The sequence below is a fragment of the Oreochromis aureus genome, linkage group 4, assembly GCF_013358895.1.
Source record: "Oreochromis aureus strain Israel breed Guangdong linkage group 4, ZZ_aureus, whole genome shotgun sequence".
NCBI lineage: Eukaryota > Metazoa > Chordata > Actinopteri > Cichliformes > Cichlidae > Oreochromis > Oreochromis aureus.
Window position 1 is genome coordinate 8,276,751 of NC_052945.1, and position 27,295 is coordinate 8,304,045.

General features: G+C 43.4%; 1 protein-coding gene and 1 long non-coding RNA gene across 2 annotated transcripts; one reads left to right on the top strand and one right to left on the bottom strand.

Moving 5' to 3' along the window:
* Positions 1-104: 104 nt before the first annotated feature.
* LOC120439924 lies at positions 105-2,583 on the bottom strand. The gene is made up of 3 exons (XR_005612840.1): positions 1,868-2,583; positions 1,717-1,747; positions 105-797 (listed from the first exon to the last, which is right to left on the bottom strand). It is a non-coding gene; the product is annotated as an uncharacterized LOC120439924 (long non-coding RNA).
* Positions 2,584-8,689: 6,106 nt separating this feature from the next.
* Positions 8,690-21,679, top strand: LOC116314384 (alpha-2,8-sialyltransferase 8F-like; the record flags this gene model as incomplete). The annotated part of the gene is made up of 6 exons (XM_031732394.2): positions 8,690-8,814; positions 9,444-9,518; positions 10,914-11,058; positions 20,215-20,327; positions 20,411-20,503; positions 21,020-21,679. Coding segments are annotated over 6 exons (1,029 nt in total), but the record flags the coding sequence as incomplete, so codon positions are not given.
* Positions 21,680-27,295: the final 5,616 nt, after the last annotated feature.

The window sequence follows — 27,295 nt, forward strand, 5'->3', positions numbered from 1 at the left end:
TTCACTTCTCTAATCAGGTGGGGAAAGATTTCTCTGGACGTCTCAGTTGGAAGATTTATCTCAAGTGCTTTTGGGTCATTTTGTGGTTACTGTATATATACATATATTTATATGCATTGTTTCCCTTTTATTATCCTCTTTTGTGTTTTTAAAGACAGATTTCAATAAGAAGCACAGCTAATATTAGAAAGTCCTATGACCACAGATTGCAATTACTGTAGCAATGATGAGCAGAAGACAACAGTTTTGCAATGTCCAGATAAAAGAAAAAGCTCTCAAGTGGCATATAAAATAGTGTGAAAATATAAACCACAGATTTATTCTTTATATAAATGGTAAATAATAGAGCTCTTACAATATATCTCTGTGGAACTCCTATCAATATACTGACCGCTAGGGCACTAAGACACTTGACTTAAAACGCTTGGAGATACTTCCTGATAGATAGAAGATTTCATGATAGATGGCTATATATTCAGCCTTTAAGTTGCCAGTGAAACATAGGAAGAAATGAAAATGGTCTAATTTGCCTCGGGACACCCTACCAGAGAAAAGTAAGACACAACCTTCTCTTCTAACCATAAGGTTAGAGGAGCTTAGTCACTTAAACCTTGGTGCAGAGAGCTGGAGACACCATGGTTTAGTAGCTGTTCCTGTCATACTTATCTGAAGTTTGCCATCTGGGGTGAATGTGCAATTAGTGACAAAAAACTGGCCGGCCCACGGTGCCACGCACACACCCTCACACTTACCGCCTGATCCTTAAGTCACTCTGACTCAAGTAGACTCCAGCAGACCTGCAGACGTGGAAAGTAATGTGGAAATTATAACCAAGGCCTCAGTTATTGTATTTATTAAATGGTTATTAAACATGTTTCACACTAAATGAAAGCATGGTTTCTCAGGTATTTAATTTTCTTATGTGTTGATTTTAACCCTCTCGAGGCAGGCGTTGCCGATTTGCAACAGTTAAAAACTAACAACCTGATTACCCCACATACATATTTTATGAGTCTTTTTTTTGTGATAATTTTCCCCCAAATTCAGATTTTTCCTGTAACTAAAACTTAATTTGAGCCTGAGAGGGTTAACCTCCTAGGAACTGGCGTCCACATATGTGGACATCACATTTTGGGATGTCTAGACCAAAATAATAAATTTTGCTCTACGAGGGCCTGATATCCACTTACGAGGACATGATACTGCTACTGTTCTATCGAAATTTAAAACAAATGTTGTCATATGTGGATCTCATTTTTCTCAGAAACAAAAATAAGGTAAAAAAATAAATAAATCTGGAAATTCTTTGTTTTTACATTTATGAGGTCCCAACGTGCCCAAATATCAAAGAGAAATTCAAAACACATGCCATGGAAGAGTTCAGGTCTTAGGAGGTTAAATAAAATTCTAAGGGAAGAATTTCAGAAAGCTTTCCAGCAATTCCAGAGCAAGCAAGGATAAACAGAAATAAGACTGGGTTTTATAACAAGGCAGTCATTTCATTGGTGATTTAAACTGTTAGTGATGCAGACAGATAATCAATGGTTTTATGTTTTTAAAGTTTAGTGCACTTTATTTACAGCTTTTCATCAGAATATGCTATAAATAACAGTGCAGGTAGAAAAATGGGGCTCCAGGGGTCTAAGGCGAAACGGGCATCCAAAAACATCCAATTGTCTCTTCAGTACAATACTCTCTCAAAACAGGCACACTCACCACACTCCAGCAAGGGGAATCCAGGGAAGGTCTGTACAGAGGGAGAAGACAATGTCGTATCCTTTGAGGCAAACACACACGAGCAAAATACAAGCTAGGAGCCAGTGCTTAACTAACAAGGTAGTTCAACAATCCAGCAATGAATGACTACCTTAAGTAATGACTGATGATGAGATCAGAGGCCAGAGGGGGTTGATTATCTTCAGGTGTGTAGACTCAAGGGCAGGAACACGAAATGAGTACTGCCTCAGAGCACAGACAACAACAAACAATAACAGACAGAAGAGAGGAGAGAGAGAAATGGAAGCCTAGAGAGAGAGAAAACCCTGATATGTCAGCCAGGTAGGACTGAGGGACCATGACAATGGTTGATTCTGTCAGAGAGGTGCACTTTTGATCACCTTAAAGAACTGCATGTTTAATAAATTCATCTGATAGTAGATTTCTTAAATATTATTGGTCAAATACAACTTCCCACCTCATGCATGAAATCACAATCATCAGTATTAGGCAATTACCCATTTTGCTAAAATTCATCTTTAATTCCACCCCATCACGGACACTTTGAACCCTGTGGGATCTTATTTTGAAAATTTTATTGTATTCTATTGTACAGTATTGTTCTTCCAACCTTATGAGTTACTGGTGTCCAGGTTCCCGTAGTCTGTAATGGAGCTGAAGTCTGAGGCGCTGTCAGAGTGTACTGAGTGCTTTGGCATGCTAAGTTGTAGCCTGTAATGAGGGGAAACCGCACACTAGGCCTGGATATTTAATTAGACAGACTGCTAGGGAAGCAAAGTATTTGTTGCTCTGAATCTCACATGATACACTCCACTTCTTTGTTCAGAAACAATAATATAATAACAAAACATTTTCCCTGTTATTGCACTTGTGTGTTTTTTAAATAAAGTGTATAAATTATTAATGGAAAATAAATGTTTTCTTGTACTTCTTTTCTAGCTTACTAACTTTGCCTTTAGAAAATCCTAATTGTAGGTACAGATGATGTAATAAGTTCCAGATGTTTCTTGGCAAGCTTGCTTAGAGAAGGGAATGTTGGCTCATTTTTGCAAGACATAAACCTGAAGTAGACTAGTCATCTTTAACTCTGGGAATTCGACCATTTTATTTATTTATATTTTTCTTTTTTAGATTTCCACCTGAATATGTTACACTAAAATCATCTTGACAATTCTGGAAAACAAAACCAGCGTGGGTTAGCTGCTCGTCTCTTGTTGATGTGTCATGTTGTGGTGTCCTGCATGGTGTCTCTAGGAAGACAGGTTCGGTCTTATGTTTGGTCTTATGTGAAACTTACAAATATTTAATCAAATCCAACATGTGACATCCTGTGACAGAGTTATTCTGATAGATCAGGGGTGGGGAACTCCAGGCCTCGAGGGCCGGTGTCCTGCAGGTTTGAGATGTCACCCTGGGTCAACATACATGAATCAAATGATTAGTTCATTATTAGACCCCTGGAGAACTTCAAGAGATGTTGAGGAGGTAATTTACCCATTTAAACCAGCTGTGTTGGATCAAGGACACACCTAAAACCTGCAGGACACCGGCCCTTGAGGTCTGGCGTTCCCCACCCCTGTGACAGATGAATTCAACATCTGCATTTCGCTCACTATAGTCTAATAAGCTTTGAATAATACTGTCTTTTTTTTTTCTTAAAACAAGGGTTTATATTGTCTAGCAGTTCTTTTAGGACAAGATTTTCCTCCTCTTTTCTGTTTCAGACTCTTTTCTTGTTTCAGGCTCTTTGGGAAGAGTAAGAGTTCTTTCTCTTGCTAAGCTTCTTTTTATTTTTGAAAATAAGCCTTTCAACATGCCTTTAAAAGTATATTATCTTTCTGCTCTTCCAAAAGCCTCTTAATGGCAACGCTAAAGTAACTCAAGAATCTTTGTTGTTTGTAATACAGTTAATTTATCCAATCAACATTTTAATAATAGTTAGCCACCAGAATATGGATTAAAACCTGCAGCTATCTGGTTATGTGCTTTAAACTCATCTGGGCCTCACCTTGGAACACCTATGGTGTCTATATATGTATACACACGTGATTCAAATGTGGGTAGGTCTCTTTTATAGAATTTGTGAGAACGTTTACTTTCTGATGCCAAAGTGTTTGCCTTTAGGCCTAAAACCACAGTAAAAAGACACAACCAGATAAACCAGGGCACAGGTACAGGTTCCATTGCGTAGATAGTTTTAAAGTGCATTTGAAAGTGTTGCTTTACCTCAGCTTTATTTGTTATCTTTGTGGTTGACGTGTGTGGCAGACTTACAATGACTTAAATATATCCAGGTTCTTCTCTCCACTATTTTCACTGCTCTTAATGACTTTAAGGAACACCCAGTCTCCTGGTTTCACCCGTTCTGTTGAAGGTCCTGGTTCCTGCTGTGGAACAGAATTTGAGGAAAGCACAGTGTTGTTATTCAACATTTTTTTCATGTGTTTCATTCCCTTAAATGACATATCTTGATGCATGCTCAATCATCCAGGTAAGTAAATTCCAAAAGATTGATTCTGTTCATCTGGATGTAGCATGTTCAACTCAACCAAGTGACACAGAGCAACATAGTGTACGCTGTTAAGTGCCAGGAGGATTGCCAGGATTTATACATCGGGTAAACCAAACAACCTCTGACTAAGCGGATGGCACAACACAGAAAAGCTAACTTGTCAGGCCAGGACTCTGCAGTCTATTTACACCTACAGGCCAGTGGACACTCTTTCAATGATGAGGATGTAAACATCCTGGACAGGAAGGAACGCTGGTTTGAGCGAGGAGTCAAGGAGGCCATTTATGTGGAAAAGGGAAAGACCATCTCTGAATCGAGGAGGGGGCCTAAGGGTACATCTGTCACCATCTTACAATGCTGTGATTGCAGCCATTCCCTAACTCTCTGTGAATGGTAGACATGGCCATTGATCAGTGGGCTTTCTTATTTTTCACGTGAGGTGTCCTTTTTGCAGTCCAAGGCCACTTGCTCCCAGTTCTAGTTGCTCCTCTGGTTTATGATTCTTCCTGTCGCCTCTAGCTCCTGCCCTCTACATCCTGAAACAGCATTTGTAACAATACTCGGGTGGAGCCCCAGACTCCCCTGTGTACGGTCTTGGTCATGTTCCCGAGGTGAGTGGGGGAGATGTTGAGATCCAACCTGAAGGACCAAGCTGTAAGAATAAAAATGAACACAAATAAACAACAGTCAAGAACTGGGAAATTAATTCTTGGTAGGGAGCAAAAGCATAAAACACAAGGTTTCATGCAAGTGCTTGAAGGGGGAAGTCTCCAGTGAGTTTTTTAAATTACATTTGGACAATCCCACGGTCCTTTGCCTTAAAAATGTCTCACAATAATACAGTTGAAATCTTGGCCTATCCCAGCATGGTGTGCAGAGACACCTTAAAAACGTTTAAGGATAAGAATAAGAAATAAGAAAGAAAGGACAAAAGAAGAAGTGGCAGGCCTAAAATATTATCTACAGCAGATAAACTAACACAGGACCTGAGAAATTTATCTGGTCTTTCAGTTGATCCATCTACTGTTTACTGAAGCCTTAACAGAAATGGTCTCAGTGGAATGGTTGCTATCAAGATGCCATTCTTAAATAATGCAGGGAGAAAATGCTAAGGTAAGCCAGAATACACAAAGACCTGGATGGACTGAATATGTGTGGCAATTTGAGCAAATAGTTGATCAAAAATATTTGTTTTGGGAGGCATCTGTTTCAAGAGTTGTCCAAGATCCAGATTCCAAAGAGCAGTAAAAATGTGCAGGTGTGACATATATGCAAAAGTGACAACATAGTGATGAAGAAATGCTGCCACAAAGTGGACACTTGCATGTACTGATATGTGACGTGCTTGTATAATTTAGTTTTAAGTAAAATTTAAGATCTAAGTTTAAAATATTAATACATTATCAGATGTGTTTTTAAAGGCATGCTTTTCTTTAAGTGTTTTTACAGTATAAATTAATCACTGCAAGAATTTAATTCTGCTAACACTACTCATTTGGCAACAGAGAGTAAGTAAATTATCAGTTCGAACTTCTCTAATTTTTCCAGCTGTTAGTTACTTAGTTAGAGAAACACCAGCTGAAAACGTTTGCATGTTCATACGCATTTGGTTGGTATTAAGAGTTCCTCTAATTGGAAGTATGGCCTTACCTCCTTGACTTTCCTCTGCATACAATAGGTCTTGAAAGCATTTCCTTGCACACCCTCACACTGATTCATACTTTGTAGTGATCATCAATGAGGAAGAAAAAAACACAAAGTGAAACCAAACAGAAAGAGAATAAAGGAGGGAGGAGGGAGTGATGAGTGCTTAAAACAGCGGGTGGATATAAGGCAAAAGATTCATTATCTTCATTGAGCTGGCATGTATGAGTTTATGAGTGTGTGTGTGTGTGTGTCTGAAGTACTGTGAGGTAGAGCAATCTGAGCAGCAGTGGGAAAAAACTGAAAAGGCACTGGGATAGGGCAGATAAAAAAAGAGTGAGTGTTGTAAAAGGCAAAAACAGGAGAAGGAGGAAGAGGGAGAGAGAAAATTTGGACAGTCTAAAGGTTAAGACTAACAGGAGGGGAGCAGTATGAGGAGACGGAGTAGAAAGTCTCTCTTCTCTTTCATGATCACTCTCCTGGGTTTGGGGACCCTGATAACCACTCTCATCTGGTACAAGTTGGACAGCAAGTAAGTACATAAGTACCTTTGTGCCTAGAGAGCAAAAACTAAAGAGGTGCTGAAGAAGTATTATAATAAACATCGTATCATTAAATTAATTAAAGGTCCTGAAATTGAAGCTAAAGTGTCAAAAGTAAAGCACTTCTTCAATGTTTCTGTTGTGATGTTTCTGGATAAAATCAAACTTTTTATGAGCCTTGAAAAACTTCCCCACGTCCAGAAAGAAATAATAAATTTATCTGCATATTATTTGTTGTTAAAATATACACAACTTAAAAAGTTAATTTATCACCCATATTCGTCACATATAGTCTACAAATCCAAATTAAAACCTACATTGTTTTCATTCTATAACAAGACCTGGTTAGTCATAGCTAAAGCTATAAAAAAATCCAGACTCCTGTTCTAGGAAATAAACCAAATACTATTGAATTAATATTGAATCAGTTCAGATTAATTACACTAAATATATTAAACTTTCTCCAAAAAAATACTAACTCTAAATACCAACCAATGTATATATTATTGTAATAATAATGGATTGCACTTATATAGTGCTTTTCAGGACCCACAAAGCCACTATTCATTCACTCTCACACACTGGTGAAGGCAAGCTACAGTTGTAGCCACAGCTGCCCTGGGGCAGACTGACAGAGGCGAGGCTGCCATATCGCACCATCGGCCCTTCTGGCCATCACCAGTAGGTAATAGGTGAAGTGTCTTGCCCAAGGACACAACGACCGAGACTGTCCAAGCCGGGGCTCGAACCGGCAACCTTCCGATTACAAGACACACTACCAACTCTTGAGCCACGATCACCCCGAAATACATATCATTGTAGATGACCAACAAGACTTTTACTGTTTACTGACGTCTCTTTTTTTCTTATTGCTTAGCTTTTATACTTTCATGCTTGTTTTTTCTATCATTTACCTTATTTTAAATTTTATTTTGCTATATTTCATTATATTGTATTGTTGCTACTGTTATTATTCTATTGTAAGGTGACATTGACGGTCTCAAAGGTGCCTATAAATAGCATGTATTATTATTAATATTATGAAAAATCTGAATTGTGCATTTGGTGACAGGTTGTGCATACGTGGCTAGATAAACAGCCTGTTGGTGGGCAGGTCTCCTATTTGTGTACTCTGTCATCAGTGTTACCTGATCACACCATCTTGTCAATGTTAAAAGCTATTGTTTAATGGGTTTTGCATGTCCCTTCTCTCTTTGTCTTTGAGTTTGTTTGTTTTCACCATCTCTTCAAGCATTTAATATATATTAAACAAACAGGATACAGTTAACAAGGTGATGAACATGGAAACATTCACCATGCAGAGATACAGCCTTGCCAAAAGATGTATTATGTACTGCTCCCAGATTTCTTACATACTCTTTAGGTCCAGACAGTTTGGACAGAAAGTCCAAACCAGTTTAATTGAGTAAAAGGTGGAATATTTCCCCCTGTGATATGGTGTAATATATTTATGCAGTTATACAAAAAGAAAAAACTGAAGAAAACAATGTTGACTCACTGTCATGGTCCTGGGTCTGTGACCCAGTGATTTGAATAATTTATTATTTATTTCCCTGATGTTATTGCTGTCTGTTTTTTAGTTTTGGTAATTCTTGGTCCTAGGTTTTGATCTCTTTTCCTCTCATGATATTCTGTGCTCCCTCTGCTCTGTGTCTAATCATCCCTGCCTGTGTGTTCCCTCTGTTTCAGTGTAGTCAGGTCTCTGTGTAAAGCCCGCGTCTCTGAGTCTGTATCTTTGCATGTGTGTTGAGTTTCCTGTTTTAATTTGAAGGTCCGTGTCAGATGTCAGTGTGTTCAGATTACGTTTCCCCTGTCTCGTCAGCTCTGATTTCTCCCAGGTGTTTTCCCCTCCTGTCTCCCATCCCTTGATTACTGCTGTGCGTATTTAAGCCCTGTGTGTTCGCCTGCCTGTTGCTGGTTTGTCTGCGTTGTCTCCCTTTGTCATCCTGTGTGGTTCTCCTGCATCTCTGTTTGTGTCTCAAGGTTTCAGGTGTTTTCCCAGTTTAGGTTTTATCAGTTCTGTTCTCGCCACCCTCGCCTTTTGTTGTATGTCATCCTCCTCAATAAAGCTCACTCTCATCAGAAGCCCTGCTTGCATTTTGGGTCCTTTAATAATTTACACACGGCTTGCCCCGCTGGCCCTGACACATTCTCGAACAATACAGCACATTGACATCATGCTTTTTCAAGTATGGACAACTGATAACAATAGTGAAATACTAATATGTGATCTCTTTTATCTTCATTTCTCAGATGTGTAATCTGTCAAAAAAAACATTTCTTTTGCAGTCCTGTGGAACCTCACCGACCTCAAAAGAAACGTGCCCCAATGCCATCAGAAATTTGCAAAAGCTGCAAGTGAGAGAAAACATGACTTGTCATACAGTTTCCCTTTTTCAACATTTGATGATGGCATAAACCTCTTTGTTTATGCCATCATCAAAATGAAGTCATGTTAGCCGTACAGTTATAAATAAATAATAAATAAATTTTTATTTATATAGCACCTTTCAAGACAGAATCACAAAGTGCTGCACATAAGATTAAAAGTCATAAAAAGATTTAAAAAGAGAAAATAAAACAGGCAAATAATTAACCAAAAGCAGTTTTAAAAAGGTACGTTTTGAGTTGTTTTTTAAAAACAGCTACTGAGTCCACAGTTCTTAATGCTTGGGGGAGAGAGTTCCACAGTCTCGGGGCCACATTGGCAAAGGCTCTGTCACCCTTAGTCCTCCTCTTAGTATTTTTTATAGCAAGTAAGCCCTGATCAGATGACCTCAAAGACCTGCTAGGGACATAAGGCTGTAGCAGATCAAAGATGTAGGCAGGTGCCAGTCCATGCACAGCTCTGTAGGTCAAGACCAGGATCTTAAAATCAACTCTAAATTTAACAGGAAGCCAGTGTAACTGAGATAACAATGGTGTCACATGCGAGTACTTGGAGGATTTTGCTACTGACTGTTTGGATGTGTGTGTGTGTGTCACAGGGAAATCATTGACAAAGTACATCAGCGTTACAATGAAACCTGGAAGAAGAATGAGAAAAATTACTTAAAATTCAGGTAAGGATCACATTTAAAATGCTTAATATTTTTTCTATGAAGGATACAAAATAGAAGTAAAAAGATTACCAAATAACGCAAACAGGAGCCTATTCATGCGTATGAGATATGATGTTATGATATCCAGTATATCAACGTGTCATGTAATCATGTGACTGATGCAAGCCAGATTCTTTTATTTAGCAAAATTGTGATTAATTGTTTGTGTTACCTTGAGAGGCATAGGCAGGACTCCACATGCACACACACATTAAATAATAAATTGCCTAAAGAAAAGGGCAGTTGAAGCATCCATCAGGAAAGGGGCAGGTGCTCAAGCCCCCGGTCTGGAGATGACGCCCTCGTGTTGTGCCCTTAAACAGGGGAAATAGTGAGGAGAGGTGAAAGAACAGCACAGACACGCAGCTCTCACTCTCACTCGTCTGTATTGAGTTTATAAAAATACTTTAGATAACATTAACTTTAACACTGGACAAAAACCTATACAGACAGTAACAGAAAAATATTCACACAATATGGCAGAGTACTAGCGAAAACTAGCATACACAGCAACAGCATTTAACTTGAACTTCTCAGCCAAAAACAGTCCGCAATTCACATCTTTCGCTACAATGAACAATGATAACAACATAATCAACAGTAACACACATTTATACAGATATGTGCATGGCAGTTACCTTAAACAGGGGAAATAGTGAGGAGAGGTGAAAGAACGGCACAGACACACAGCTCGCTCTCACTCTCACTCGTCTGTATTGAGTGAAGGAGGCGCGCGAACCCACCTACTGGAGCCCTGAGGCATTACCAATGGATCGACGCACAATCAACCCAGACAGAACTTTCACTAATCTCCCTCTATATTCCCACTGCATATTCTATTCGAAAACAGTCAAAGCAACAAATAAAACATTAATAAAGACATGACATGAAATGTAAGGAACAGAGATGTACAACTCCAAAACTAATCAAAATTATGATCCACCAAAATTATGATCCACCACACTCGCTGTCCCGGGAAGTGTCAGCGTCGCCACCTGTGCTTCCCCAGGCAGCAGTGGGTGCAGCTGGAGGGCCCATTCCTTTTGCAGCCAATGGCCTCCACGGTTGCGTGGAACACCTCCAGGAAGGCCATTCAACATAATAAGCAGAAATAAATGTTGTTCCTTGCCATGACGTTCAGAAATAGTCAAGTTACCGACCTTTTCCTTTTGTTGGCAATAACTACTAACACAAGTTAAATATGCAACAACATCAAAAATTGAACTTTTTCTTAGATATCGCACAGGCTTTCATACAACTGGAAAAATACACCATCGTGCCATTTCTTTCAAGTTATGAACCAGCTTGTCTGGTAAATAGTCAGCCAATGTTAACAAAGTGTTTGTTGTTTCTCAGAGCTCATCTGAATGTTAAGTGCAATGGCTTTGACAACGCCATCATTACACAGAACAATACTCCTCTAGGATTGAATATTGTTTACGATGGGGAAAAGAAGAGGACTCTTCAGGTGAACGAGGACTTTTTCAACTTGTTTTTAAAGGTAGGTCAATTTTCTTCCATGCAAGCTATGTATGTGCTGCTTCTTTGATATCTTCATTGGTTCTCATGTGTTTTATTTGACCACAGTGATTGCTTTTTACTTTTCATTGTATATTTCTTTTCATATCTTTCACTGAACTCTGAACCTTCTGCTTCTGAAACAAGTGGTAATTGTGCTGTTCTAACCTGAAAATTTGCAGTGCAAAGCACTTCCTGCAGCTGTTGCGTAGCTAGTTGAGCTGTTCATTTATTAATTAAGCATTTTGGTGTTATGATCCCAGCTCCACCTGCCCACCTTTCTACAAGCAGCATGATTATTTGATATCATAGTGTGAACTGTATTTTTTCCTCTGTAAGATGGACCCACACACGCAATGGCTGTGTTCACAATTCTCAGTTTTTATTGTCACGTACACACACAATGCCACGGTCTCCACTCAGCGCTGGTCTCAGGTCACACACTCTGTGCACGTCTCTTGCTTCACTATCAAAGGAAAAGAGCCTGTCATCAGTCCAATCACCACCTGTGGCCTTACCTGCCTCTCGGCACCGCCCCTTTGAGCTCACTGCACCACCCCTCCCCTACAGCTGAGCCAGGGTCATGATCAGTCTGTCTCTATTAATGGACTATGTACCACAGGTCTTCAAGCTGGCAGTAATTAAACTGTTACTTAAAAATTCATTACTTGACCCAGGTGTCTTAGCTAATTATGTGCCAATCTCAAACCTTCCTTTTATCTAAAAAAAAAAATCTTGAAAGAGTAGTTTTGAAACACCTGATCATCTGCAGACAAATGGTTTATTTGGAGAGTTTCAGTCAGGGTTCATCACAGCACAGAAACGGCTTTAGTGAAGGTTACAAATAATCTTCTTATGGCCTCTGACAGTGGACTCATCTCTGTGCTTGTCCTGCTAGACCTCAGTGCTGCATGCGACCAGCGTTGACTGCAATATTTTATTAGAGCATTAATGTGCTATAACTATTAATATAGTTATAGCATATTCATAACATACCTTCACATTGTGACATACCTATAATAGACCCATATTTTGTAATATATCTATATTATTGCTAAAGTACTTTCTGGATGGATGCAAACTGCATTTCATTGCCTTGTACTTGTGACATGTGCAATAACAATAAAGTTCTGTTCTATTCTATTCTATTCTATCAAAATAAATATCAAAATGATTATGAAAATGAAATGCAACATTGTACAGGCTCAATGACAACATATAATATTATAAAGCACCATTTTCTGTATCATTTTATAGTGTAGCGGGCCAGGGCTGTTCGGGGATGTTATGGACATTTATGTTCTGTTTTGCAGTTATGTTTGTTGTGATGTTGTCATGGTAACAGGTGACGCTCCCTCTGTGTGTTTTTCCGGTGAGATAGCGCCATTTGGTGTTGTTGTTTTGGTTGCCGCGCTGAGCAGTTGCTAGCGGCAGTGTTCGCCAGAAAAGGCATAATAAACGGCTGTGCTTTCTGGCTAGCTCGCCGAAAGCAAGACCAAAGAAACCTCTGTCTCCTCCGTTTCCTGAGCTCGCCACATTTGTGTCAGAAGTGGGATTGCTCACCCTCGCAGGAATGGAGAGAGACATTCGGAGGCTAGAGCAAGCTATCGAGGAGAACATTACTCGCCTGGGAAGCTGGCGATTGAGGAGAGAGGAAGCTAGCAGCCATGTAAGTCCCCCGACGGGTCCCGACGGCGCGAGTGCACCGCCGCGACCGCACCGCCGCGACCGATGCTAGGGCAATGCTTGATGGGCTGCCTCCGTCGGCCGACACACCGGGCCCCCGACAGCGAGCAGTGACGCCTGCAACGCCAGCTAAGGTACCGAAATATAACGGGCTAACCCCGCTAGAGCCCTACCTCTCACAAGTACGGCTAGCCGCGAGACATAATGGCTGCAGTGACGGCGAGGCTGCTACACACTTAGCGCTAGCATTGGAAGGAGATGCACTGCAGGTACTCCTTGACCTAGCCGCGTCAGAACACCATGAACTCCAGGCCCTCACCATAGCACTCGAGAGGCGATTTGGGCAGCGGCACTCCACTGATCAGAGCAGGGAGCAGCTGACCGACCGGAGCCGTAGGCCGGGGGAGAGCCTGGGCACCTTTGCAGCGGATGTGTTGCTGTATGCTCGTCGTGGCTACCCAGAGTTCCCCGCAGCAGCCCGTGAGGAGCTTAGCCTGCATGCTTTCCTGCGTGGACTTTTTCCAGAGCGACTGCGCCAACACGTCCGCCTGGCCATGCCTCAGACTCTCAGTGAGGCGCTCCTTCAGGCTGAAAGGGCCGAGCTGGTGCTCACCTTGCCACCTAACCAGCAGGTGCGCCCCCCAAACTACCCTCAAATCAGAGCCGCAGACTGCGACGGGGAGGGGGCGGTCGCGGAGATATGCCAGCTGCAGCCCTCGGTGCCTCGGAGGCGTCGTCGTCGTCCCACCGACCGCTGTTACCGGTGCGATGAGCCTGGCCACGTGGTGCGTAACTGCCCAGCACCTGCCCCGACGGCCAGAACCACGAAGCCACAGGGAAACGGGAGCGGTGTAGTGAGGGGACCACCGCCCCAGTTTCCTGCCCCCCTCCAAGGACGATGCACGGTGGTGGGCCGGGTTGGGCACCTCAAGGGACTCTACCTGAGCTGCTGCGTTGAGGGCCAGCCATGCCGGGCCCTGGTGGACACGGGGTCTACCATCTCCCTGATACGACCTGGCGTGCTTCCTGGAACGTCCGGGTCGTTGGTCGAGGGTTGGTCGCCCACCGACACCCAGCTGATGACAGTGACGGGGGAGAGAGCTGATATGCGGGGGAAGAAACCGTTGCAGATCCGAGTGAAGGATCTGGAGCTGATTCACGACTTGTGGCTTGCGGACATCCAAGACCAGTGCATCATCGGCCTTGATCTGCTGACCCGCTGGGGGGCCTGCGTCGACACCGCAAAGCGGGCTATCAGTCTTGGCACAGAGACTCCCGCCCTCCAGTGCGGTCAAAAGCAGGGAGCGGAGGGAGTCAGAGCCAGACGAGACAGGTGTCAGGCAGCTGCCGCTCAGCAGATTTCGGGTGCCGGTGGCTCCGGGTCATCTCTACTTACCTCAGCCCGGCCCCTCAGCCCAACAAATCTCCCTCGACCGAGACAACCGAGGCTGTTGGTGACCTGTGGCAGCGCAGCGGCGTAGGTCTCAACGGTGATCAGTGCCAGCGGTTGAGGTGCCTCCTGGATGAGAATGCGGACATCTTCGCCGCCAGCGACAAAGACTGCAGGCAGACAGGGCTGGTCCAGCACACCATCAACACCGGCTCTGCCCAACCCATCCGTCTGCGCCCACATCGGCTGCCCCTCTCAAAACGGCAGGTGGCGGAGGAAAAGATCCGTGAGATGGCTGCGGCTGGGGTGATCGAGCCGTCCAACAGCCCATGGGCAGCACCTGTGGTCCTGGTGGGGAAGAAGGATGGCAGCCCGAGGTTCTGCGTGGACTTCCGCCGTCTCAACGCAGTCACCAAGAAGGACTCGTACCCACTTCCACGGATCGACGAGGCCCTAGATTACGTCAGCGGCTCTAGCTGGTTCAGCTCCCTTGACCTACGCAGCGGTTACTGGCAGGTGGAGCTAGCCCCCGAAGCAAGGCCTAAGACTGCATTCACCATTGGACAGGGGCTGTGGCAGTTCAGGGTCATGCCCTTCGGGCTCTGCAATGCGCCAGCAACGTTTGAGAGGCTGATGGAGAGGGTGCTCGTGAACATCCCTCGTAGCCGCTGTGTTGTGTACCTGGATGACCTGTTGGTACACGGTGGCGACTTCGACAGTGCACTGTCCCACCTGAGCGAGGTCTTCGGTGCCATCCGTCAAGCTGGGCTGCGGCTCAACCCTGCGAAGTGCCGGCTGTTGACAAGAGAGACTACGTTCTTAGGCCATGTGATCAGCGCTCAGGGTATCGCCACCGATCCCGCAAAGGTGGCTGCGGTCCGGGATTGGCCGACTCCCTCGAACGTCAAAGAACTGCGGAGCTTCCTGGGCCTAGCCTCCTACTACCGTTGGTTCATTAAGGGGTTCGCGACGACAGCCAGCCCCCTCCACCGCTTAACCGACAAGGGCCAGCCGTTTGGCTGGGGTGATGCCTGCGCTGCGGCCTTCACACAGTTGAAGGAGGCCCTCACCAGAGCCCCAGTCCTGGCCTACCCCGACGCCCGGCAACCCTTCATTGTGGACACTGACGCTAGCAATGTAGGAGTTGGGGCGGTCCTTTCCCAGCAGGACGATGCTGGAGAACGAGTGGTGGCGTACTTCAGCCGAACTCTGGGGCGAGCTGAGAGGAACTACCGTGTGACCCGGCGGGAGCTGCTGGCTGTGGTGCTAGCGGTGCGGCACTTCCGGCCATATCTGCACGGCTGCCGGTTCCTCCTGCGCACCGACCATGCATCTCTGACTTGGCTCCTGAACTTCAAACACCCGGAGGGTCAGGTGGCCCGCTGGCTGGAGGTCCTTCAGGGTTACGACTTTGAGATCCAGCATCGGGCAGGTCGACAGCATGGCAATGCTGATGCCCTCTCCAGAAGGCCCTGCATGGCCGTCGAGTGTCGCTACTGTCTGCGTCAGGAGGAACGGGCCCAGGAGGCCCTGGGGGTGGCTGCTGCTCAGGCCACGGCCAGCGGAGGGGGGTGGCTCCCATTGACCCCGCAGCAGCTGAAGCGGGAGCAGGAGGCCGATGCAACGTTGGTTCAGGTGGGGGCCTGGCTGGAGGTGGCGCAACGCCCCGACTGGACGGGGGTGTCGGGCAGGAGCCCAAGTGAAGGCCTACTACTCCCAGTACAACAACCTGGAGACCCACGACGGCCTCCTGTACCGGAGATGGCGGGCCCCCGGGCAGGGCAGAGATCTCCCGCAGCTGTTGGTGCCTCGGTCGCTGCGGTCGCAGGTGCTCGAGCTCGTCCATGGCCACTATGGGAACGCCAAAACTCTCCGCCGTCTCAGAGGATGGTTCTACTGGCCTGGCTGTCGACGGGATGTGGAACTTCATGTGCACTGCTGTGCCTTCTGCACGGCACAGAAGGGCCCAACTCAACGCTCCACTGCCCCCCTTCAACAGTACCTGGTGGGGGCCCCGATGGAGTGAGTGGGAGTGGACGTCCTGGGGCCTTTCCCTGTTACGGAGTCAGGGAACCGGTACATGTTGGTGGCCATGGATTATTTCACAAAGTGGCCGGAGGCCTACGCTGTGCCGGACCAGAGTGCATCGACGACAGCAGGGAGGCTGGTGGAGGAGATGTTCACCCATTTTGGGGTCCCGGCTGAGCTCCACAGTGACCAGGGGCGTAACTTCGAATCGAAGGTCTTCGGGGAGATCTGTCGGCGGCTGGGGTGGAGAAGACGAGACCACACCGCTTCACCCGCAAAGCGACGGCTTGGTCGAGCGCTTTAACCACACGCTGGCCACCCAGCTCGCCATTCTCACCAGCCGCCACCAGCGGGACTGGGACCGACATCTGCCCCTGGTCCTTTGGTCGTATCGGACTGCGGTTCACGAGTCCAGCCAGTGCACACCTGCCGCCGATGTTTGGACGGGAGCCCGGACGCCCGTGGATCTGGTGTTCGGGTCCCCCTGAGCCGGAGATTGACGGGCGGGCGGAGATGGACTACTACAGGAGGCTGAGGAGCGGCTGCAGGTGGTTCATGACTACACCCGCCGGGCCCAGGCCAGCGCCGAGTACGACAGAAAGAGCTCACGACACTAAGTGCCGGGGGGGGGCTTTCGTGCCTGGCGACAAGGTTTGGGTGTAGTGCCCGTTTCGCAAGAGAGGAGTGTCCCCCAAGACCTGCAGTCACTGGCAAGGGCCGGCGGAGGTCGTGGAGCGGCTAACAGAAGTGGTGTACCGTGTTCGCATGCCGGGCCCGGGGCGCCTGGTGGTGTTGCACCAGGACAGACTCTCGCCAGATCGACCGCTCGCTCCGGCGGATGCCGGGGCAGGGGATGCTGGCAGCGCCCCATGTTCTGACCCGAGCGACTTTTCCCCCGCCTGTCGAGACCGGCCGGTGCGCCAGAAGAAGGCACCGGGATGTTTGCAGGACTTTGTGTGGGGTAATGGGGTTGTCGGGGACGACTGACCCCTTAGGTGGGGGCTATGTAGCGGGCCAGGGCTGTTCGGGGATGTTATGGACATTTATGTTCTGTTTTGCAGTTATGTTTGTTGTGATGTTGTCATGGTAACAGGTGACGCTCCCTCTGTGTGTTTTTCCGGTGAGATAGCGCCTTTTGGTGTTGTTGTTTTGGTTGCCGCGCTGAGCAGTTGCTAGCGGCAGTGTTCGCCAGACAAGGCATAATAAACGGCTGTGCTTTCTGGCTAGCTCGCCGAAAGCAAGACCAAAGAAACCTCTGTCTCCTCCGTTTCCTGAGCTCGCCACAATAGCTACACAGAAAGAAAGTCAAATATAATGAATTATCTGTGATTATACACATATAATTATACATATATTGTAGTCTCATCTGGACAGTTAGCCTCGAACTTGACTGGTTTGTAGAGCCATACAAGTGTTAGGATTGATATTTTTATATTGTCATTTATGCTTAGAGATATATAATCATTTATATGCTGATAAAGTATCTTATCCTTATTAGGTCTGATAAGGACTCTGTGTGCACTTGTGTACCAAGTGATGAGAGGAAGCAGCCTCGATGTTATAATTTCCATCATAGCTTTAGAAACCAGACTGTTCTGTTCTATTAAAGTGCAAGACTTCACACCTTTAAATGTTCATTTGAAATATGACCTATTGCAAGTTCCTGCAGGAACTAAACTATAAAAACATGTTTTTATAGTTTAGCAAGACGCTTACTTCTGCTTTTCTGCATAGCTCATACACACACGTTAAATTCATTGAAAGGTCGTATGTCTGTGTATGGTATGGCTGAAAACACACAGACACACATGCACCTACACACAAAAACACATAAAGACACTGATGCAGATATGCCTGCTTAAGAATGTCACGTGTATTTGTAATTGCATATTCATGTATGTGACAATAAAAAGGGCTGTAGCGAAGGAGTTAGTTGAAGTTGGCTAAGGACAGGTGAAGGCCTGGGGTCCGTTCTTCGTACCTCGCTAAGTAAGTTAGCTGGATTTGATTGTTGACGATTTCGCGTGATCTTGGATCATTCGGTTCTCCGAAGCTCATCCGGGACTTGCTGTCATAGCAACAGATCCGTAAGCGTAAACCTGCTTGGGAGCAGGCTTACTTTATGTAAACAGGATTAGATCGCGGCCACTCGGGTATGTCCGCTTCATTTATACGAAAGCAACAGCGATATTTCTCCACTGTTTTTCCATAAATAAATATTATCAATGTAACTAAAGATAATGCAGTATTTGATTCTGTTATTGATTTCATACAGATACATACAGGTCATTTCCTAAAAAAAGGGAAATGTACTATTAATCATTCTATTTCATGTATTTGATTATTTCAGATGTAATTCATAGTTTAGAGTAGTAATAGTAAAACACTTCGTGTAATCAAGATGAGAGACCACGGCTATAAAAGCGAAGGTGGATTTGGGAAGTCTGTCGCAGCCATGTCCTGTCCGTTTGTATGCGAGCAACCCATTGCGGAAGGTGCAAGATTGATAAGGAGAGTTTTCAGAATTCAGCGGATATTGCGGGATAGACGGGATCCTTTAGCTCAGCGCGACAGTGTGCTCATAAAGAGATATCGATTTTCCCGTGAGGGTATTATTTACTTAAAACTCTCTCTCTCTCTCTCTCTCTCTCTCTCTCACACACACACACACACTCTCTCGCTCTCTCTCTCTCTCTCTCTCTCTCTCACACACACACACACACTCTCTCTCTCTCTCTCTCTCTCTCCATATATATATAGATATATATATATCTCCCAACTTACTGTGCATGCTTCAGTCACCCCTTGCATGGGAACAGGTAAAAGTGATGGAGTGTTATGTCAAACACACACACAAAACCCACAATGTCAATAAATGTCACAGTACAAAAAGCCGGGGTGTGACGAGGGGTGCAGGACCACCACCTGTCTTTATTTGCTCTGCCCTTTTCTTGGTTGCTGTTATAAAGAAACAAACAGATTATTTCAGGGTCTCTTTTCAAGAGACTAAAAGCAATATAAGTGATAAATATTACCATTCTGTAGAATATTCTTATATTTCACTTTTACTTGTTCCTATGTTCTAGTGGGTCCTGTTGTGGCTCTAATGTGAAAGAGGATATAATGTAATATAATATAATAAATTACTTACGAGTTTAATTTGTCAGCAACTTTCTGCCAGCCCTCTCTCCTTGCTTTTGCAGCCTTTGCAGTGTTCCCTTGCGTTTTAATTAAACTCTGAAACTCCTGAAATCCCTCACTCAAGAGTTCTTGCTCTGCTGCCGAAAAATACTGAGCGCGCTCCTTCGACATCTTCGCCGACCAATCAAAGGGTTGCCGATCAATGTAGTAAGTAGTAAGTAAGTAAGCGAGGTACGAAGAACGGACCCCTGGGCTGACTTCCCTCGCGAGCCAAAAACACAGAGTGCGCCTTCTTGTCTTGTTTTGCCGTGCAGTTGAGTGTCTTGTGTTCCAGCGGTGTTTGTGCCTAGATAAACCCAACATAAAAGGGAAAGTGGCTGAAAATCTATACTGTTTTAAGCAAAATTGTTATTTAAAGCCTGGGGCTTTTCACATCTCTGCTAAAAAGGCCAAACAGTTTAAGGTTGATCATTTTTGGAAATGCTTAATATTGGAGCATATCCAGACTGATACACTGTCCATTAGAGGAGCTATTCTATTTATAAGACGTATTTATATAGTCTGTCTCTAGCTCTATTTACTTGTACACGTGTGTAATTCATTTTCAAAAGAGAAAAAAATACAAAAAACAAAATTATTTGTTTTTTTATTAATCTTTTTTTAAATATTTATGAATATATTTATATACCATTTTATGATTATTGTTCTTTTGGATATAATATTCCCATGGTTATAATCTATAAAAAAAATGACAGACCTATCATTAGCAATAACAAGCATAAAAAGCATCAGACTATAAAGCTAGAATAAAAATTCATGTATTTTTCCTTCAACATGTGACATCAGCAACAATGTAAATGTGTTTTCATAATGCCTTATCTGTCGCTATTCCAGGAGAATCCTTTCTCAAATAAGAAATTGGACACTTGTTCGGTTGTTGGGAATGGTGGGATCCTGTTTGACAGTGGCTGTGGAAAAATGATTGATTCAGCTGACTTTGTTATCAGGTGAGAAAAGTGTCCAATGTAGACCAAATTCAGAGTGGAAATTTCATGTAACCATTTCTGTGTCTACTCTTTTGTTTGTTCAGGTGCAACTTACCTCCTTTGGAAAATGGATACGAGAAAGATGTTGGCATCAAAACTAGCCTTGTGACAGCAAACCCAACCATCTTCTTTAATAAGTGAGCAAGAAAATGAATCCTTGTCACTAGGGATGGGAACTGATAAGAATTTAGCGAATCGGATTCTATTATCAGAATCAATTTCCAATTCAATTCCTTATCGACTCTCTTATAGACGCTCATTGTGTTCTCATTGGATTCGCATTGAGAATCACCATAAGCAGCTTATCAAAGACATTATATTCTGCAACTTACTTGCATGCTGTTGTTAAAATGTTTGTATATGTTTTAGATATTTCCCCCCAAAAACGAAAATAATAAAATAAAATAAATTAAATGTCCAAATCCACACTGTAGACCACGCTGCTATTTTCCTCTTATGGCACACTGAAATCAGCTGATAGCACAAGTGCATCAAATGTGACTGATATGCAAGCACAGGCAAGTTTCCAGTAGTTCAGTTCCTCGGAACTGAACTGAGTTCTTGCAGAGAACCGGCTCTCGATTCCCATCCCTACTTGTCACCTCACATTACTTCTGTGTTGTTGCTCAAAGTCAGCTGTTTCTTTTGCACAGGTATGGCTCGCTGGCTGGACGTCGCCTTCCATTTGTGGAGAGTCTTCGCAAGTACGGCAACTCTCTGCTGCTCCTTCCTGCCTTCTCCTTTGGTATAAATACTGCTGTTTGTCAGCGAGTTGCATATACAATAGAGGACTTTAAAAGCCCTATTCAACCTGTTTTCTTCAACCCTCAGTACCTTGACAGTCTGGCCCAATTCTGGCGCTCTGAAGGCCTGAAAGAAGCGCGGCTCAGCACTGGATTAATTATGGTTAGCATGGCCCTGGAATTGTGTGAAAATGTGCATCTGTATGGATTCTGGCCCTTCAGTAATCACCCATATGGCCTCTATACCCTGACTAACCACTACTATGATGACGTACCACCTAAAACGGTTTTCCACTCAATGCCAGCTGAGTTTGACCACTTGTTGCAGCTTCACACTGAAGGGGTACTCAGGCTTCACCTGGAAGACTGTAAATCAGATGAAAAATAGTTCCCAGGGATAGACAACAGCACAGAAGCAAGTGCCTTCTCTATAGCCTCAGAATGAATCCAGTTGCCTTTGTAAGGCCATTGCTCTGGACATTTTTGTACTTTATCACAAATATCTCTCACCCTGTATTCTGAAATACCTCTGTTACATGAAGATCCATCCATCCAACGATTCTCTTGAGTTTTAGAAATAAAACTCCAATGCACTTAATATAAGGACTATTTTGACATTTTGTCAAAAATGCAACCATGAAAAGTACTTTCATACCTTACGAAGATGAATGTATAGTGCCTGAGAAAATCAGACAAATGTTGTAGTTCTGTGATATCAGTTTTGCACTTTTGCACTAAGTGAGATTCATGCTTTGTGTTAAGTCTGCACCACAGGTACTGTACAGTATAACTTCAAACCTCCCTGAAACTCAGTGTCATAATTCAGTAACTTGACCTGCTCTTCCATAGAATCGTAATTAAACACTGAGTGGATGCAACCTACAATGACTGTGATTGGCCTGATCAGTGCTGTCACTTCCTAAGCATTTCCAGCTACTTCTTTTACTGCTGCCATTTTCTAAATTGACCGGCAGGGAATGGATGAACTTGAAGAGAAAAACTTGCAGACCACTTGTGTCTCCTAGTCTCTGTATAGATTCAGTGCACAAGTATATATTACACATAATTGTGTGGATGCTGGAGGCTTTATACTTTATTATACTTTATTCTGGTTGCTTCCATACGTTTTTTGGCGCTTAACTACTCCCTCAGTTTTTTTTGCTATTTTCACCGTTCAAATCTTAAAAAATTCTGCTGTTTCTGCTCTTTCCTGCTATGACTTTTGGTACTCATAACTTCTATACTTTTTGAGATATTGAATTTTTTATGCAATAGTTTTTGCCCATTTCTGCCACATTATCAGTGGGGTCACTAGTTTTCCTTGCCCGGTTGAGCTGTGTTTTAGCTCAGTGACATGAGCATCCGTTCTCAGACTGGGAGGCCCGGGTTCAAATCCCGCTTATGGCAACATTTTTTTCAGTTAACAGTTAAACTTTTTTTTAACTCTTTTCAGCAGAAATTCTGCTCATTCACCTCTTTTCAGCAGAAATTCTGCTGATTGAACTCTTTTCAGCAGAAATTTCAGAATTTTCACCTCTTTTCAGCCCAAATTCTGCTTATTCACCTCTTCTGCAAAATTTTCAGCCTTTTCACCTCTTATCAGCACAAATCTCAGCTGTTTTCAGAAAAAAAACCTCTTTTGAGCAGAAATTCTGCTGATTCATCTCTTTTCAGCGCAACTTATTGCTTCTTTACCTCTTTTCTGCAGAAATTCTGCTGATTCACCTCTTTTCTGCAAAATTTTCAGCCTTTTCACTTCTTCTCAGCACAATTCTCAGCAGCTTCTGCTCATTTAGCAAAATTGTCAGTTTCTCCATCTCTTGTTTTTGAGAGAATGAGTTTGTTTCAGTGAGATGAGCAGCTGCCTTGAGACGAGAAGGGCCAGGTTCAAATCCCGGTCATGGCGAACCCTGTTTTCAGTTTTCTCTTTTGTTCTGCCTCTTTTCTGCAGAAATTCTGCTGATTTACCTCTTTTCTGCAAAATTTTCAGCCTTTTCACCTCTTCTCAGCACAATTCTCAGCAGCTTCTGCTCATTTTAGCAGAATTGTCGGTCTCTCCTCCTCTTTTTTGAGAGAATGAGTTTAGCTCAGTGAGATGAGTAGCTACCTTGAGACCAGGAGGGCCAGGTTCGAATCCTGCTCAGGGTGACATGTTTTTTTCACCACCATACAACTTTTTGCAACTTTTCATCTTTTTCAGCTTTTCAGCAGACAGTTTCAGCGTTAAGGCATCCACACAGCATTTTCGCAGGAAATGCAAATTTTTCTAGTTTTCACTAACATTTCTACATGTGATGCAGGCAAGAGGCAATGGTTTGTGTCCATTTATCTTTGTATTGGTCCTTCGCAATAACCACTTCCGCTGAATTACTGACCATTACCGCTCGTTCCCATCTCTGTCCCTTTTGTCCAGTCCCACCATAACTAACCCCAGTCAAGTTTATATGCATTACAGTAGAACGAGAAAAGAATAAATTAAAACAAATTCAGCAAAAAGAGAGATTTTTGGCTTTTTAAACTAAGACAAAACCACTAAGACATGCAAATAATTGTGCAGTTATTAAAACCTACAAACTTAAAAAACAAATGAGCAAATATTATTACTCTGTCGCCTCAGCCCTGACGTGCCAGATTGGAGTCTATTGGAAGGCATGCCAAGATTTATCATAACAATACAATATATTTACTCTTGGATTCAGTGCATATGTAATAACTGGAAATTCACATGCCATTGCACTTGGCTGGTAGAATGGAAACACAATTTATTTCTGTACAAAAACATTTTTTATCTTGAACTTTCTGACTAGATGTTCAACATAGATCTTGAAAGTAGTAATCTAATATAATCAAGTAATCCAATAATCAATTAATATTTTAAATGCTATGGCGTAGTCAAAATCAGGTATTTCTTTTTATCAATAAAGCATAAATTGCTCATGTTTTAAGGTGAGAGACTTGACATGTGTAGCACCTGCAATGTCCAGATCAAGGCAAAAAACCATCGCATGGATTATCAAATGCTGCCATGTGTGTAAAAATATATATTACTTTTCAAAGAAATATATATTTGTAAGTCTGAGATGGTTTGGGCACGTACAGAGGTGGAATAGTGCATACATTACACAAAGCATGTTGAACATAGACCTGCCAGGTAGCAGAAAAAAAGAAGACCACAGAGAAGATTCAACACTGCAACTACTCTACACATGGAGAGAACTAAAAAAACTGTTAATTGTAAATCATGAACCACTTTTTCATTGCCGTCACTCGGAGAATGGACTTTGTTAAACTGTGATAAATATGAAATTGTCTCTAACAAGTACTGACTAACTGCTGTTACGGTCACTGACCTCTAAGGGCTCTCCACATATGAGAGAGCTCTTTCTCCTTGTCCTGTGTTTCAGGGCTGCCTCATAACCACAGCTGAGATGTGTTGCATCGTCAGCCACTGCATAAAGATTGCCATCTCAAGATGCCTTGCCCTTTTCTGTTTTCCCTGGGCTTTAAGCTGCAGTGATTCGGGCAACAGACTGTAGCTGTGCAAAACTTGTGAAGCTTGGTGGGACTGTTTTTTTTTGTGTGTGTGAGTAAAAGTGTCTTTACAATGTAAATTGCAGTGATCCACAGTGGAGGCAGGTAGGGGTTCTCTGCCATTTTTGTTTCAGTTTTTTTTTCTCCTGTTTTGTGGCTAGACTGGGAGCTCAGCCATTGTACTTTATTATCTTACAGATAGAGTGGGCTTATTTTGTTTTTTAGTTTTGCTTTGCTTTTTAGCTAGAAAGGGGTGTGGTGGTTGTTGTTTTGGCCTTGGAGACCCTGATGCTTAGAGCTTCCCTGTGTTTTATATTTGTCCTAGTTGGTTGTTTTGCATTAGTTGGAAAATAACTGGTGTTCTACTGATGTAGATGGTTAATAGTTTGTTTTTTCTTCACTTTGTGTTACACCCCTTTCCAGATAACTTTGCTGTTAAGTGGGCTGTAACAACTACTATCTCCTTACAGTAGGATATTTGTCTTGACATACTGCCAGAGAATCAGTATGTTTGTTGAGCTAATCTGATTCCAGAATAGATTCAACATTGGTGAGCTTGTGAGCCCTCATTTCCTCATTCATATTTATCACTCAGTTTCTATGTGGACTGTAAAGCAGGTGGCACACTGCCTGCCAGCTTTCCTGCATTGGAAACACAAGTTGGTGCAGCAATCACAATTTAAAAAAAAAAAAAAAAGACGTAAATTTTGATGATCACTCATTTGTTGTGTTGTAACTGGTCACACTGGTGGAAAGATGTCTCTCATGGTTGAGGTTTGGAGATGATGTGAATATCTGAGTGAAGTTGAGGATAAAATGATTTTAAGGCTGTAAAACTGAATTAAATTTAACTTAAACTTTTTAAATGCAGCCTGTGCACAGCGTGTTTGTATTCTAAAGATTTCATGTTGAAATTAGTTCACACATTGAGATTTGATCATTAAATGATGTCAAACAACATTTTAAAAGGTACAGTTTCTGAAATTCTGAGTTTGAACCTCAACTTAGTTTTCACTGAAAACCTAAATCACATGTTTTTCCTATATTTATTTTCATGTAGGCTTGAAATAAAATATCTCCCTCTGCTGGTACTGCAGCTTATTGAAAGCTTTTAATGGGCAAGACGGACTGGCATGTCTATCACACGCTTTGCTGAAATATCAGCTTGGGCATGGAGGTAAAGTAGGCTCACAGCAAGAAATGTTCCTAGTGCAGGCCTGATTAAAAGTTTAACACTACTTGAAAAATGGCAAAAAATCGTATTTTGCATGGTTGGATCTTAACAAGGCTCCAAGTAGAGCTTTAACATGCAACAAGAAGGAATTTTTTAAATTATTATTATTTTCAATTGATTTAAAACAACACTCAAACTGAACTCTTTGCAGTAGAGTATCACTTCTACTAGTGTCTGTAGTTTTCTCTGGTCCCCTCCTAAATCGGACCAGGACTGACATGTTTAGCCACATGTTCTCCTTAAATTGCTGTCTGTCTGAGTGGTGTCCAAAAATGTGGGCTTTACAGATAATGAGGAAACCTAGCCTTGTTAGGAGAGATGGCATCAATCCCATTGTGGATGGTGCAGCTCATTTCTAGAAATCTGGACTAATTTATTAAATCCCCCAAAACGTGACTATCCAAAGTTGGGACCAGGAAGCAGAGTTGCAGTCTTACATGCCGCTCTGCAGCTTCTCGCCACCCTTTACAACCCCAAAACCCCATCCCCTCAGACTGTGTCAGCTCCCAAACAGACAAAATACCGGCTTCGCCACAGCTGCCGCCGCTGGTCACACAGTGGGCTGCCGGACCTGCTTCACCTGCACTGCCGCTGGTTCTATGGCGGTTTGACAGATCTGCTTCGCCGCTGCTGGCTCCACGACTATCCGCCAGACCTGCTTCGCCTTTAGCTGCACCGCCATGGTCTTCCACGCAGCTGGCCTCATCTCCGTTGCTGACGCTGGACATGCGGTTGGGTCCTGGACCTGCTTCGCCTTTGCTGCTACAACTGGATACATGGTCGACATCCTGTTCTGTTAGGGTACCTGGGTCTGACACAGAGTATGTTTGATTTATCAATATTCATTGATGTAGTCTTCCTACCAGTTATCGTGCTTTGTATTTCTAGCTCCCTCAGTTATCTTTAGTATTTCCTGATTTCTAGTTAGGTTTTGTTATTGTTCCTCCCCTGTTCCTTGTGTTTTGTCGACTCAGTTATGGTTTCATGTCTGTCTTTCGCGGTCCCTATGTCTAATCCATGTCTCAGCATGTGTCTGCTTTATAAATTTCTCTTCTGTTTCCAGCCGGCTATGTTTTTGTCTGCTTCTTTCCCCGGTTACAGTGTGAAGTCCATGTCTCAGTGTGTGTCTCATGTTTCCTGTTTTACTTTGATAGTTCCCCATCTTGTGTGAGTGTATTCTGTTTGCTTCCACCCGGTCTCGTATGTCTGTGTGTGATTAGTCCCAGCTGTGTTTCCCTCTTGGTCCTCATTCCCTTGTTACCCTATTGTATTTATTGTCTGTAAAGTAGTAAACAAGTTGGCGGTGCGCACAGACGTAGCAGCTCACTGCTCCTCACACTTGGTGCTTTGTTTTTTACTTGTTCTACGTGTATATGTGTGGGTGTATGTGTTTTTTACTACCATAAATCGAGTAGAGTCTA